The following is a 16,055-nucleotide window of genomic DNA, read 5'->3' as shown; positions in this document are numbered from 1 at the left end:
AAGTCCATAGCTGCCAAGTTATCCCTTTTTTAAAGGGATTTTCCCTTATGCTGAATAGGCTTCCTCGCGAGAAAAGGGAAAACTTGGCAGCTATGCCAAAGTCACCAAAAGGCGTTGTCCAACCGCCCAACTCCACTTGTCCAGCCTAGGTGGTGGCTGGAGGCCGTTAAGGCTGGGCTTGGGTGATAACGGAAACTCCGGCTGGAGCCGCCGAACTCCACCCTTCCCTTTCCCGCCCTCCCGTGTTAAGCAAAGAGTTCGCGACGCTGGCCTTGGCGAGCGTCCTATAAGAAGCGCTCCTCGCGCCCCTGGCCGGGGAAGAAGGCGGCAGCCCCGCCGCTTCCACCTCCAGCTTGGCGCTCGCCTGGCGCTGCTGCCGCCGCTGCTCTTCCTCGCCGGCAGGAGTCACGTGGCGGGCTGCCTCTTTCCCGCTGCCTTTGGTCTCAGCGGCGGCAAGAGCGGGGAGAGCCCGGCAGGGAGATCAAGCGGCGTTGCTATTTTAAAGTCGGTTCCTCTCCCCGCCTCTCCCTTTGCCAGGGAGTTCCTCAAACCCCGGGATCAGCATGAGTGCCAGAGCTCTGTGCGCCAGGCAAAGGTTGCACCCTTGACTTTTGTGCGTGCCCGGGAAAGCAGCGAGCGAGGTTGTGTGTGTGTGTGGTTTTTTTTCCTTCCCTGAGGTGGGGGAATTTCTGCTGCCAAGGTGGGACGCTTCCTCAGTGCACACCCCACGCGCCGCTCTTTTGCATTGCTGAGCGATTGGTGAGCGGTTGGTGGCATCCCTGCCGTGATGAAACAGCATGGGTCGGGCTAAGTAGGAACTGCTGCTACTTGGACAAGTATGCTTGCTGCTCCCCAGACGTGGCTGCTGCAGCAATAGTTGGGTTGCCTTCTTGAATGAAACTCCTCAGGGGAGAGAAGGAAGGAAGGAAGGAAAAGAATCCCCCAAGCATTTCTTTCGCCAGGCTCAGCCTCCCAGACTTGGCTCAGAAATGGAGACGGATGGCATTGATCTTCACAGAATTCCCCGCGAGTCATGTAAGTGTGCTAGAGTTGGAATGGGGAAGGATCCGCACCGAGCTTGGACCTCAGGGGTGGCATTGGAAATTATTTCTGGAAAGCAAGTTATTCTAAAGCTCTCTCTGCCCTCCCATTGAGGAGGAAGGACCTTCGTAATAAATGGGAAATGACTGCACTGTTGGCAAAAGTGGGTGACTGTCCTGACAGTCCTGCTAAGATAAAAGCACTAGCCTTCTTTTCTTAAAGGCAATGGATCTTAGCACGGATGTAGGAGCTCATCTGTGTTTATTATCCCTGACTAGGTTTGGAAACCGTTGTTTCTGTCGTACTTCTGATCTGCGGAAGAAACAACGTTTTCATCAGAATGTCTTTCTGTGCGTGGCAGAAACATACAGATTAAATGCTGAAATGTGTATAATGCAACTTGCAAAGAGAAATGCACAATGTTATCAATATAAATGGAAGAAGCTACATTGGTGTTGCTCATATGGTCTTGTCATGGTATTTACTTCTGGGGTGATTGTGAAGTGGGATTCTTAGTGTTTGGGGTAGCGTTTAATGTTTTAAGGAGCTGTGTTTGAGTTTTCTTTGCAATTGTTCTGTCTTGAGTATGCATGCAACTTAATGAGGTCCAGGAAGGTTTTTGTGGAAACTATCAATGACACTTGTTGTGAGTATGGTACATGGTATAATATACTGTAGATTGGTAACTTCTTAAAGGAGTCAGTAGTGTTGAAATTTCATTAACCCATAAGAAGGCAAAATGCTTCAATGTTAACACAGCTGTGAAGCATCGCTAGACATTAAAAGTGGAATTCTGTAGTTTGGGTTTGGAAGTTTCTCCAGTTTCCCCTTAAAAATAAATCAAGGGCATGTTGGATGCATACACATTTTTAATGCACATCTTTCAATGACCATTTCCTATACAAGTTCCAGTTGCTGGACAACACATGACATAACCAGCATCCACTGTGTGGCTCAATTTTCCTTTTGATTTTGTGGGTGTTACAGAACTACGCTGTTAAACTGGAATATGTTGCAACACATGACCATCCAACTGAACTGTATACAAATGAAGTAATTTTAGAATGACACAGTTTATAAATTCCATGCTTTGTAATCAAGTTGCCAAATCTGACTGTTTGCTTCTAAGAATAGTATAGGGAGCCCTTCTCTCTACTCCCTTCTTTAAATTCCCATGAAGTAGCAGTATCCTGAAGCTGCTTATTAAAACAGCCAGATATTGAACTGGAGTTCAGCCCAAAGCGTTCATCAAATTTCTCACCAGCCAGAGTGTCTAAGGCTGGGGGGAGCAGGGGGCAGAGGAAGGAACACTTAAGAAATTAGCCTGATATGAATCTGCTGAGCTGTATACCAAAATACTGCTTATTCGCTCAATATTAAGTATTCACCGCTAACATATTATGATCTGTATAGAAGAGGGGGCCAGCTTCATGCTAAGGTTCAATATGAAGGAGAGCTTTTAAATCAGAAAAGATCAGGCAACACACAGGAAGCTGGCTATCATAGGTTAATTAATCAGTTTGAAGGGTCAGTTGATAAATGTACTGAACAATCATTACTCATGGGGCATGTTATTTGTTTGTGGTATATAGCTCTCCACTAGAGAATGAGCAAGTAAGGAACAGGTATTTAACTTATCATTAAACACTAGACTTGGCATCTACCTGATAAAATTAAGGGCTAATGTCCATATAGAGCTGCTTGCAAATGTTCTTTGCATTTTCTTCCTTTTGGTAAGTTACCTATCTGCATGGACAGATCTATAGATACATGAATAATAAGATAAGATATTTATCATGCAGATCCATCACACACTGATTTCAGTATCAAAACGTCTCTAAAAATGTTCATTATTTCTTTTGTTCACCAGAGTATCAAAGTCAGAACTGTACACATATAGTTAATCTATGGAACATACTGCCATGGGAGGTTGTTGATGAGATAAAACTAATTATATATGTGTGCATTTTTAAAGGGCTACTAATATTCCTTCATGATAGGTTATATATCGGTGCATATTATACAGGTATCATGGCATGTATTCTTATTAATGGACTGCACTAAAATCTTAAGAAATTCACATGCTTTATTCACCTTTGGACTAATAGAGCTAGGTTAGACTTTTGCTCTTATTCTCTAAAGCTCTGCTTCTCTTAAAATATTTAGAAATTCTAAATAATGGCTTAGATCCAGACTTAGTCATGCTTAGGCTCAACTCACTGAAATGAATGGGACAGACTTAAGTCCCATTAATTTTAGTGGGACTAGTCTAAGCATGACTAAATCTGGATCCAACCCAATGTTTTGTTATTACCTTTATATTTTAATTATACTGTACTGGGAATAGAGAAGCCCTGGCCTCTTTTGTGCTGTGGCTGCTGCCTCCTTTAAGCTCCTGTTCTTAGATGGCTACAGCAGACTGGGATTTGGCAAAGATAGAGTGAAACTGGGGTGGGGAGACTTTGTGCACTCCATCAAAGGCAAACAAACTTTCTCAACCATAATTCTAGCACTAGATTTCCTTTTATTTGAACTCTATAACTTGCTTGTTATCTGGGTAGCCAGAATTAGTAAGCAGAAGGGTAATTTTTGCTCTTCCAAAAGTAAGCAAAAGTAAGTAAGAAGCTAACTGTATTTTGTTTCAAACATTTGTTGCCTTGCAAGCAACAAATGCCTCTGGGGCCATTTCGCCCAAGTGCATCAGACCAAGATAAATAATGACATGGTCCCTGATTTTCTACTAAGTCCTTGGCTACTTTTGACTGTGGTGTCCTGCCTTCTAGGGAGACCTTTAATCTGAAATGTGCAGCAGTTCTGCTGCCCATTAAAAGCTTTGAAGAGGCTGGTATTTAGCAGGTGCTGGTCAGCAGCTCTTTTCCTTTTACTCCATTACTAGGAAGAGAGAAGTTGTATCTTGTGGATTTTTTTCCTGGGCTACTCAGATTTCTTAAAGGGACAGGATTTCCCTTTTTGGAAAACAGTCAGCTTCTCCCTCTGATTCATTGGCATTCTCCTTTGTGAGTTTGTGGTTTCATTCAGGGAAAGGGTGAATGAGATGACTGATTGCCTGCTCTGTCATAGACCTTCAAACTCAGACATGTTGTCCTATGAGGCAAGCAGTACTGATATTTCCAGCAGTGGCTTTTGTTGACTTCCCTTTTGTTTTGGTCCCCCACCCCAGTGAATCTTGAGCTTGAGTTTGTGTGAACCACCAAGTGGTGGCAGGGCAGAGTCAGCTTTGAAATGGGCAGCATTAATAAAACATGGCTTTGTTTTTGTGGGAGCTGCGTTATCCCACCAATTGGTATACAGAGGATGTTATCACAGGATGGTAATTCTAAGACTCTTAAAAAACCCCACTGGCTTTTCATGGGACTAGGTGAGATGGGCAGCATGAGGAGCTGCATGCTCCTCTTGCTACCTCTGCAGACGTGCGCTGATGAAGAGGAGAAGCTGGTCTACTACAGTGTTCTCCAAGGTTGTTAATAAACCTAGTCCAATGAGCATCATTGAGATGGATAAGGTACCTGTGGAGCAAGGGCCCATACATTGCATTTCCATGAATGCTGGAACCAGAGCAGTCTTTACCTGGGGGTGCTAGGGGTGCGCGGCAAATTCTGGGGGGTGCCAGGCCCCCTATCTACCTGTTAGGAAATAATAAATAATTTTGATCAAGCTAGAAAAACAAAATACATATATACCTAGGCATTACTGAAATGTGTACCTGCTGTTTCACTAAAGGACTTTCGACTTTGTCAGACTCAGCAATGGCACTTGTCATTCACAACAAGAGATAAGGCATAAGCGTGGTATCTGACGTAAGCATAATAAAAGTTAATTTGGGGGCTAAACTAAATTTGGGGGTGCTGGACAGATCTTTGCAACCCGGCGGTGCATATGCTAAAGACAGGGCTGGCTGGGACACAAACTTCCAGCTGCTGCAGTGTTCCCAGGTGCCCCATTTCCCCTAGCAGTTATTCACTTATATTGCGGGGAGGAAAGGGGTGCCCTTATTTTCTTTCTTCCCTTTCAGCCACTGAGAACTCTACTTCTGCATGCGGAGCTCCGTACTAGCCTAGTCCTTTGGTGAGGAAAATCCATAAGGAGTTTCAGATGGCAGCCTCAGAGCATTGAAAGAACATGTAAGAAGAATTTGTGGGTTTCATGTGGGCTAGCCACACTACTGCCATGCACAATGGCCACTCTCCTCGCCATCCATGCATTGCTTGCACAGATGTCAGCACATCTTGCTGATTGGTCCAGGATCCTTCCTCATGTGGAGGAGCTCTCACGCCAGCAGAAGACACTGACAGTATGGGTGTGGACATGGCTCATGCTGGTAGGAGAAGGTGGGGCTAAATCCCACAGCCTCCTTCACATGTTCTTTCAGTGTGTGAGAGTGGGTGCGAGGGAGGGTTGCCTAGATCTCCTTTGTGCCTGGGCTGTAACCATTACATATTGCAAATATGAGCTCACATATTGGACTATTCGTGTATTATATGTATTAAGGACTGTCACTCCAGCTCACTCTGCTCGCCAATCCTGCCTACCTCTCTTATGGGATAGCCAGTCTCATATCAGTAACAAGCTTAAGTCTAATGAATGTATGAAGGGGTTAAGAGTACGCTGTCCTGCCAGGCTTATCTCACCGTGAGGAACTATGTAATCAGGCCTATTGTTCTCTCCCAAGCTCAAATCGCATGGCTCTTACAAGCCATACCAATAATTTAGGAACCTTCACCACTTTGGAACTAATCTAAGTTTTGCTGCCTGTGAAACTTTTCTGACTGATGTGTGGAAAAGCACATGAACTTAACCTTTGAAGAGTTTGTAAGTAAATCATTTTTTAAACTTGCCAAATGTGTAGACTTTTTCCTGTGCTGGCGGAAGAGGGAAACTTTGGAAACAAAGTTTTTAAGAGGATAGTTTTGGAACTTTCAAGGGCACATATTTTAAAGTTCTTCCACTCTGCTGTATATTTTGTGATTTTAAAACACTGCTGAGGTTCTCTCACCGAAGAGTACTGGCCCCAAACCTGGATGTTGCCATCCAGAGAATTCTCATTTTATACCTATTTTTTCCCTGAACCCCACACCCCATTAAACCTCACTGCAGGCATGTTTAATGAAGAGGTAGAGTCACTTCACAGCACCCCCCCCGTCTTCATTAAATAACTTACCTGGGGCTTTCTGCTGTTCCTTATGCGGCACTTGCCATAGCTGCCTAGTAGCTCGGCTATTCAAACTGCAGAGCATGATCACACCTTACATTTGTATGTATATAGAAAGATATATAAACTGTGCTGCACTTGGGAAAAGAGCCCTTGCCTACCCATCTCCCTGGCTTTCTAGTTTTCTGTGTGCAGATGTCTGTTTTCCCCCCCAAATATGGAAGAACTTCAATTAACTGCACCTTCAATCTGAAGTGGTATGACCTACCTCAGCTTTGATAGGTTTGGTGTAGGATCTGTTGATAGCAGAAAGCTCTTTTGGTTCATGGTGAACAGTCCTTGAAGGGATCACATTCTTTTCCCCTACCTTACTCTACAAGGGGATATTTACTGGGGGAAAATAATGATATGCCAGTTCTGGATTAGAGCTCTCAAGACCAAGCCTGTAGTTTTATCTCCATTTTCCCCATTTCTGCACTTGGTAACACCGTACCTATTTCCATTGCAAATTAAAGTGATGAAGTATCTCGTGGTAATAATTAATCAATAGTGACAAGAGACTAATAACCACTTTGATTTAATTAGGCCTCCTCTCCCATCCCTGAAGCTAACAGGCATGCACGTCATTAACGTTATATATTCATTTCAAATAATAACCTATTCATTTATGGAGATTGATACATGTTCAACACAGCACTACTGAGGAAGAAGTTGCCTGCATTTTGTTCTGTAGGATTTATTTTCTTATCAAACTTTTCACAAGAATGTAAGGAGAGCCCTGCTGGATCAGACCAAAGTTCCGTCTAATTCAGCATCCTGTTCTCATAGTGGCCAACCAGATGCCTATGAGCAGCCTGCGAGGAGGACATGAGCACAAAGCACCACTTCCAATTTGTTCTCTCCAGCAACTGGTATTCAGAGGTCTGCTGCCACTGATCCTGTAGGTAGCATGACTAGTAGGCATTGGTAGCCTTATCTTCCATGCATTCGTCTAATCCCCATTAAAACCCTCTAAACTCCTCCCACCACAACTTGCAGGGACAAATTCCATACTTTAATTATGTACTCTGTGAAGAAGTGATACATTTTTGTTTGTCCTGAACCTTCCAACATCCAACTTCTTTGGATGACCTGGTTTCTAGTGCCATGGGGTGTTATTATGGCTGGGTAGGTGGCACTGTGGTCTAAACCACAGAGCCTACAACTTGCTGATCAGAAGGTTGGCGGTTCGAATCCTCGCTCCCGTTGTTCGGTCCCAGCTCCTGCCAACCTAGCAGTTCGAAAGCACGTCAAAGTGCAAGTAGATAAATAGGTACCGCTCCGGCGGGAAGGTAAATGGCTTTTTCATGCACTGCTCTGGTTTCGCCAGAAGTAGCTTAGTCATGCTGGCCAAAAAAGTGAGATGAGCGCTTCAACCCCAGAGTTGTTTGCGACTGGACCTAACGGTCAGGGGTCCCTTTACCTTTAGGTTATTAGCAGAGCTGGAAACTTAAAAAACCTGAGGGGCCAACTAAAATACACTGTTCTAGGGTGTGGGAGTTAGAAATATTTTTGAGATTTGTGCAGGCATAGCATCTAAACAAATATATGAGCATGATAGTGAGGAATTGTGAGTGGGGGGAGTAGTCCTCATTACAAGAACAAGAAAGCATCAACTGGCCCACTACCAACATTGGGAGAACTGCCCAGTGAAAACATTGATAAGTTGAAGAGGGAGAGAAGTGTTTTTTTCTGTTTTTATCTCTGGATCTTGGAAATTTAAGAAAACAAGCACACTGTGGCTTAGTGTAGCTGGGGAAAAATATGATTCATTCACCATATTCACTTTTATTGGTCCTCGGAAACTGATCTTCAGGAAACAAACAAATGGGAAGGGGTGGGGGAAACTGTCCAAAGGTTATAATAGACCGCTATTTTTAACCGACTTTGCAAAGAACAGATTCTAATTAGTGCTGTTCTGAAATAGTAAGATACATTTCATGAACTTATTTTTAATGCAAAACTTTCTGGTATTTCCCATCCTCTTACAAAAGAAAAAGAACTGGGGGGGGGGGTGGTATCAGAAGAATTAATGACTTCCCTGTCACCAAGGTAACCAAGTCAGTGCTTCTTCATCATGATCCAGTCATGCATAGTTGATGAGTTGGGGCAGAACATGGATGAGTTTGGGTATTTGCATGTGCACCTGAATTTACATACCATTATTAGTAACGTTGCACTGTTAAACAACATCCACATTTTGGCTGCAGGTGTGGATGCAAATGTCATACATCTGCAATGCATTTATTTCTATGGGATGTTCATTGAAACTGGTATCATCAACATTAAGAATATAAGGAGAGCCTGCTGGATCAGACCAGCGGTACATCTTCTCCTGCATCTTGTTGTCACAGTGGCTAACTACCAAGTAAACACCAAGTGTGTGCTGCTTGGGAGTAAGTTCCACAACTATGGAGTCATATCCCAGAAGGCCCTATCACTAATGGATCTTGATGTCGAGCCCATGAGCAAGGCCCCTGAAGACAATTCTCCCCTCTTGAAAAGAGCACCTTTCACACCGAAAAATCAAACCTGATGATGCATTCTAATAGAGCATTGTCAGTGGTTTTTGTTCTATAACCCTTATTATCCATATATTAGGCAGCTTGCAGATTTAGAATCATAGAATCATAGAGTTGGAAGAGACCACAAGGGCCATCCAGTCCAACCCCCTGCCAAGCAGGAAATTTGTGTGTACATGCGCGTGCGCTCAAATACACATGCATCGGCATGATCTCTGTGGATTTCAAAAGATCATTTCTCTAGCTGGTGTGGTTTCAATTGATACATAACATCGGTTATGGCCATCTAGAGAGCCTTCCTTTTCATAAGACATAAACAAACAATTTAATTTAGAATCCCTTAATATATTTTGATTCCCTCCTGGGAATCATGGACAAAAGTCCCATGGACAGATGTGGGAACAGGTTGCCAGTGATCTGGGAAAGGGAAACTCTGGCCTTGCAGTTGTTGCATGTTGACTTTAAACAACATCTGCATGTTTCATAAGTTTAGAGGGACTGGGAGAGCAAGTATTTCACCTATGTTGTGATGCTTAGATGTTTATCAGTGTAAGATTTGTGTGTGTGTGTAGTATGAGATATAACTCTCTTTTTAATGTTTGCTTTTTATTTGTATTTTTAATGACTAATGTCTACTGTAAACTGCTTTGAGGTCTTTTGTCCTGGTAAGCGGTATATTATACATGTGTTAAATAATCCAGAAATGTGTGCCTCCTATTCAGTCGGTAGCTTTTTACAGCCTTCAGAGTGTAATTTCTTCAGAGCACGAATGTTGTTTCATGCACAAGGTAGAATGAAATAAACATATTGTGAAGATACAGAAAACTGAGAGAAAGTTTTCCAGTTCACAATGGAGGACATTGGTTATCTACAATAAAGTAGGACACACACAAAAATTGGACTAGTTTCCCTTCCTCTGATGGAGGAATCTGCCTACGTTGAAATGTAGAAAGACTCCTTTTATCAGAAAAACACTCCTTCCTCAGAAGGAGGAAATGTCTGTATACAAGCCAATATAATTCATGAATAAAATATAGGCAAAGTAGTCTCTAAATATAAAGACATTATCTCAGTAGAGGAACAAGCTTTCTCAGGAAGTTGTGGATTTGGCAGTCTGATTTAGATAATATAGGCCCCACATGGAAACCACTGAATACTACTTCCATGTGTTGACATTCCACCTTTGTGGGAGTGGTGTTTGAATGTCTGTTATCAATTATATTCTGATTAGCCCATTTCTAAGAGCCTCCATGCCAATGTTGCAGATACATGAGGAGGCTGGCATTGTATAATGACTGTGTTTGGTCTGGCACATTTGGTGTTTTGCATTCAAACACCATGAACTTCTCCTTCCCATGGTGAAAAGATACAGGGATGCTCTTCTCGATAACCTCCCTGCAGAAGCTATAGTGCTTGGACAGTGCAATCATCTACATGTCTATTTAGAAGGGGCTGCCACTGTGGCCCTCCAGAGTTAACTGCCCTTAACTCTTGACTATTAGCTATGTCGAGGGCCTGATGGGAGTTGTAGTCCAAGAACATGTTGAGGGCCACAGGTTCCTTATCCTTGATGTATAGGATTTCAACCTTGACCTTTGTTTCTGTCTTTTTTGGAGGATCCCATCACTTAAAGATGGAGTAAGTATGTTTCAGTAGATTATTCTGAGATCCTTTCTTTTGTGATTTTATTATTCTGTTTATCTTAATTTACTGGGCAGCCTCTTTTACATGGGCACCTTCATTTGCATTTTGCAGTGGGGGCGGGGAGGCATCCTGCATTAACAGGTCTCTGAGAAACTGTTGCTGCCTACTATGCTTGAAAGAGAAAGGCGTCATTAGGATGACTCTCTTAGAACAGATGATAAACATGGATCTTTTAGCTAGCACTCTATCAAGTGGCTTCTTTCCTAGTTTTTAATCACATGAAGTGTGTCTTGAGTACCACTATGCAAATACTGCTGCTACCGGTAACATTAGTAGTCATAAAAAGTGAGAAGGTAACCACACTTAACACTGTTTTCCTCTTTCTTCAGAAGTGCATCCTAGAGCCACAGTTCTCAAAGAGGACATTCACAGGGCAACCCATGTTCATTCCTACCGACCTTTCTTTCAAAAGGCTATTTAGGATTATAACTGGAATACATTTACTTTAAAAACATCTTTCCTTCTGCCCTGACAGGTTTCCTATAATACTGTTTTGGATCCAGACTTAATGTTGGTTGTGGTTAGTTAATATGGGAATAAACATTTCATATTGATTTCAATGGGGCTAAATTAACCTGGGCCCAACCCATTATTTGTTTATGTTTCTTAGAGCACTCTTATTTTGAGTGGACATTGTGGGATTAGGATTATTCTATGCATTGAATAAATGAATGAGTGAGTGAGTGAATAATTTTTTTGGGGAAAGGAAGGCTTGTCTTTTTCTCACAGCAAGATGCCAAGGTAGCCTGGGAGAATCCAGCCTTCTGCAAGGTGCCTACTCTGTGCTTTTGGCTTCTGCACTCATTTAGAAGCCAGCAAAGCAGGGGCTTTCAAAACACAAGCGTGCTTTTGTGTCAAGTTATTGCACCCATTCTGCAGGCTGTATTGCTGAGCCCTAGCTGTTTATATGTTTGCTGCCACAGTGTAGATGGATGAGAACAGGTAGGGAACCAAATTCAGGTGAAATATCTGGTACATGTGCACCATAACAAATGCACATCTATCCCCTTTCAAAACTACATGGGGGTCAGCATTCATTCAGCTTCTTTTCTTAGAACTGAGAACCCTTCTTTAATGTCTGTTTCCATCTGGTTAAACTCCACTTGAAGCCTGTTTTCCTAAATCTTCCTCTAAATTTGCATTCATGTACTATGCCAGCTCTGCTCTCATTGCTGCCTTCTTTCAAAAGTGACTCTTTTTTCATTTATCACATATTTCTTGTCAGTGTGGCCAGATAACCCAATGCTGCCTAAAACTCCTCCTTATACTATACACACATTACATCAGCCTTTCACTATATATGATTTACAAGTATGCATATGGATTACAACTATTTATTCTCTATGTGTGTGTTTTAAAGAAATCTTAATTCTAAAAAGTAATATAAAATGTGAAGGATCCTGCAACAATCCACGCCTATTCATGGTAATATTTATTATTTGGTCCCAATCTGAAGAAAGTCACACCAAATTCCATTGAAGCTTATATTAGTTGTGATTACTATATTCGTATAGGCCTGCCTATAGCATTAGTTCTCTTAGCAGCTCTCCAAAACAAAAACAAAAGCATTAAAATACAATATCCTAAAAATAAACTGCAGCACATTTGTTGTTACCAGCAGAGGAAGAGAATAAAATCAGTTTAAAGGCACAAGTATACAGTGAAACACTGTATCTGAAAAAGTGTGCATGCACACAAAAGCTCATACCAATGACAAACTTAGTTGGTCTCTAAGGTGCTGCTGGAAGGATTTTTTATTTATTTATTTTTTAGTGAAACACAGAGTAGCCATTGAGACCCCAGATTTCAAGATCACACATTATTTAATTTTAAAAGGCCTGGCCAGCAGGGGGAGGAACCCCCTGAAAAAGAAAGTGATAGAAGGTTGAATCCACTCCCTGGCTTCTCATGATCCATGCCTTTGAAAATGAACCGTACTCCTAATAGTGATTAAGCTACCTTGATCTATCTATAGCACCATCTATTAATATGAACAGTCTCAGCCAAAGTCCATTGTCCAGCTGAAGGAGGACGGCGACTGGTGTGAACAGTGTTACCTGCCACCCCCAATCTCTGCTGAGTGGTAGCAAGATTCCAGGGGGTTCCAGGCTCTCACCAAGGGTTGTATTTCCATTGGAAAATCAAGGCACAGCAGGGTCTGCAATGTCTTAGAAATATAGTTTAGTCACACATATTTACACCTGGAGCCCTCAGTGGAGACACAAGACAGTCTCTCATTGCTCCTCTCATAGCTTCAGCAAGCTTGGGTCCAGAGCAGCAGCCAGTCATAGCCGCTGGTGTCTCAGTGCAGCCTCCTTCAGCCAGAACCATGTGGAGTTCTCCTCACTTCCTCCTTCTGGTTCCCAGAATGTCTTGCCAAAAAACCTCTGTGCAAAAGGACGCCCACTTTTCCTGTAGTGATACCACACACACGCACACACACCATTACCCTGGCAACCTCCCTCTGTGCCTGGAAGAGGCTTCTGCCTGGTTGATGACGTCCATTGAGGGGCTAATGACTGGCCACCAGCATCATTGTTTTTTCAGCGACCCACCATCACCAGGTTGACCTGATGATGGAAGTTAGCAGGTGCTATTCCCAGCCCTTGTTAAACTCAGGAATCAACGAGTTTGCTCAAACTCTGACAACTTCACTGAATATAGAGATTATTGGGATTTTCCCCCTCCCAATTCATAACAATAGGAAAAGTGTTAATAGGTCACTAGCTAATGACAACATGACTTATGGTGGCCAGGTATTAGAAGCACATGTATGAGGCAACAACTGAATACTAGTATCTTAAAGTGTGGTGTGAAACCAACACAGAAACTGCAGATTGTTTGGGAGCCAGTAAAGGCCAAACATTTTGTTGCAGTATGTCACAGATGCAGTTGTTTGTTTTTATTGCATAGAGATAGAGTTTCTAATGATGGTTTCATTCTCATGTCTAGCTTGGCCCTTCGTTTGTTAGCGAAAATTGCTTTATTGCTTAATATAGCTGTTGGCAGAGAATCTTCTATCTGGCAAAGAGAAAGCAGAGGATTCTCTGCATTCTGCGCTTGAGTCTGAAGCCAAAAATAAAATAATGAGTTGCTGATCAATGGCAAGCTTTTTTTTTCATCCTGTAAAGCAAGTTTGGAGAACCTTTGGCCCTCCAGATGTTGCTAAACTGCAACATCCCTGGCCATTAGCCATGCTTGCTGGGGCTGGGGGGAGTTGTGGTTCAGCAACACTTCTGGGATGCCTCAGTTGGTAGAACTTGGACTCTTATTCTCAGGGTCATGGGTTCGAACTCCATGCTGGGCAAAAGATTCCTGCATTGTTGGACTAGATGATCCTTGTGGTCCCTTCCAATGCTATGATTCTATGAATACCTGAAGGGCCAAAGGTTCCCACACCTGCTGTAAAGTCATGTTGACTGCTTGTGTTCATAGGTAATGTTTAAGGCATTTTTCATCCATGTAGCATGGTTTAGATCTGCCAGAAAAATATCAAATAAAAATCCTGTATTCCACACCCTATTTCCAAACATGGAGGTTCAAATGTTCGGTGGCTTTCAGAACGATTTATAAAGAGGGTCAGAATAAGGACGGGAGAAACATTTTGTTCCTGCCTTATTAAAAGTTTCCCTTTATTAGAGACATATGGAGTGTCCTTTCAGTTAGTCAATTTAAAAACAAAAATACTGCGCACACAGTGGGGGCATGTTTGCTATCCATGTCGTGGGCTACAGGGCCTAGCCTCAGACTTTATCTCCAGAGTATGAATCAAGGATAGGAAACATTTGGCCTTCCTGATGTTGGTGGTCTGTTTGTTTGTTTGTTTGTGGCAGTTCTCACCCATTTTTTATTAAATTCAATCCTAGAGCAGAATGCACTATAACAAATGTAATACATAAAACATGATTAAGCTGCATAACATTTAGTCTTTCACCAAATGGTGTTAGAGTGCAACTTCCATCAGCCCTAGCCAGCTTGGCCAGCAGTCAGGGATGATTGGACTACAATTGCCCTGGCCATTGGCCAAGCTGTCTTGGGTGGATGATGTGGGTTGTGGTCTAACTAAATCTGGAGGATGGCAGATTCCACATCCCTGGTATAAATTGTAACGGGAATTGGTAGGCCCACCTTCCCAGTATAGGTTATTAATCTGGGAGGCAAGGATGTTCAAGTCTACTAATTATAACACTCCACTGCTTGGATAACCTTGAATTCCAGGCTGTGAATGAGCTCTGAGTTGCAAGAAAATTTGAGTTCTTAAGGGCATTCCCTTGCTAAAGCAATCAAATGAAATCATATTTTATTAATTGTTGTAGCCAGTAGACTGACAATACAATGCAAAAATTGCACTAATGGCATTGATTCCAAAGCCAAGCCAATAAAATGCCCATAAAATGAGAAACAGATAATCACTCATAAAAAGATAAAATTTAAATATGCATAAAGGAGAGGTCCTTAACCTCAAGGTAGGTCATACTAAATATATTAAATGTGACGGAGTTCCCTGTTAAATATCATGTCACATCAAATTGTGTTAAGGCTGTGATCCAAAGCAAGATACACTCCACTTTTGTTCAATGGCACAATAAAATTGAAAAGTGGGTGCTCCCAAAGGCTCGGCCTGTAAGAGCAGGATAGAAATAAATGACTGCTCACTCCAGCTTACAACCTTTAGTAGTGATTGCACACTCTTAATGCTTTCATCCATAACTTCTAGTAAAGAATAAGATTGGTTAGTTGTGGAGGAGAGGAAGAGAGGTGTTTAAGGAATGTGTAGATTTATCACATTAAGTAACAGCTTAAGTCCCTACATATGCATGACACAGGACTGGGTTTAGGAAGCTGGGTACCAGTGCTAACTCGTAACAGCTGTGGCCATGCTTGACTTATGACACCTATTAAGTCATGTTTTGTGAATCTTGGCAGGGCCACTTTGTTCAGTGTTCAGCTAGCCTTCGTCATTCAATGTAACAGTCGCTGGATGGAGAGACATCAGTTATTCGGTTGTGCCTCTCTAGTACTGTGTGACGCAAGTATTGTGGTAGCAGAAACCAAAAATAAATCCATACCTAGAACTAAATATTAGAAAAGTAAACAACAGACTAAATGAAAGATGGATGTAAACACCACCAAAGTTGAACTTCATTTTTCACACATAGAAGTGTGATGGGTGAGATTTGCTGTGAACAAAATACACACCTTCATTCTTTTGCAGCCCTTCTTTGTGTATGTAATTAAAAAAAAAACCTCAAATGTCATTACTTTATGATTATATTTTACACCCATTATTCATAATGACATTAAACATACTGCACAATCTGTCCTGAATATCATTGATGTCAAAATTTTCACCAACGATGCCTTTTATTTTCTCCCATCCCTTGCTGCGGCAATCGCCACACATTGCTACTCACATGTTTGTGACTCGATCAAATTCCTGTACCACAAGGATAGCACATGGATAACCTTGATTATATCACCAGGAGCAAGTGTTTGATACGATAGGAATGAATGACTCGTTTTCAACTTTCCCACCTTCTACTTACCACGATGTTTGCTGTCCTCTAGACAGTCAGTAA

At 42.2% G+C, this 16,055-nt stretch overlaps 1 protein-coding gene across 9 annotated transcripts in view; it reads left to right on the top strand.

Annotated features, from left to right (window-relative positions):
• ANO1 (anoctamin 1) overlaps nt 1-16,055 on the top strand; it is a 144,201-nt gene that overhangs the window by 17,060 nt on the left and 111,086 nt on the right. For 6 of the 9 annotated variants that reach the window (XM_035117083.2, XM_035117055.2, XM_035117074.2 and 3 more), the window contains exon 1: nt 375-1,035. The exons of 1 other annotated variant lie outside the window; for it this stretch is intronic. In XM_035117083.2, the coding sequence (XP_034972974.2) occupies nt 990-1,035 (46 nt within the window). In that variant the 5' untranslated portion in view covers nt 375-989. Of the gene's footprint in view, nt 1-373; nt 1,036-16,055 lie in introns of those variants that run through there. 2 more of the 9 variants (XM_035117017.2, XM_035117008.2) reach the window with 1 other exon arrangement.

The sequence above is a fragment of the Zootoca vivipara genome, chromosome 1 (genome assembly GCF_963506605.1).
Source record: "Zootoca vivipara chromosome 1, rZooViv1.1, whole genome shotgun sequence".
Lineage (NCBI taxonomy): Eukaryota > Metazoa > Chordata > Lepidosauria > Squamata > Lacertidae > Zootoca > Zootoca vivipara.
Note: the sequence above shows the minus strand (reverse complement) of the source record. Positions and strands in the feature narration are given on the sequence as shown.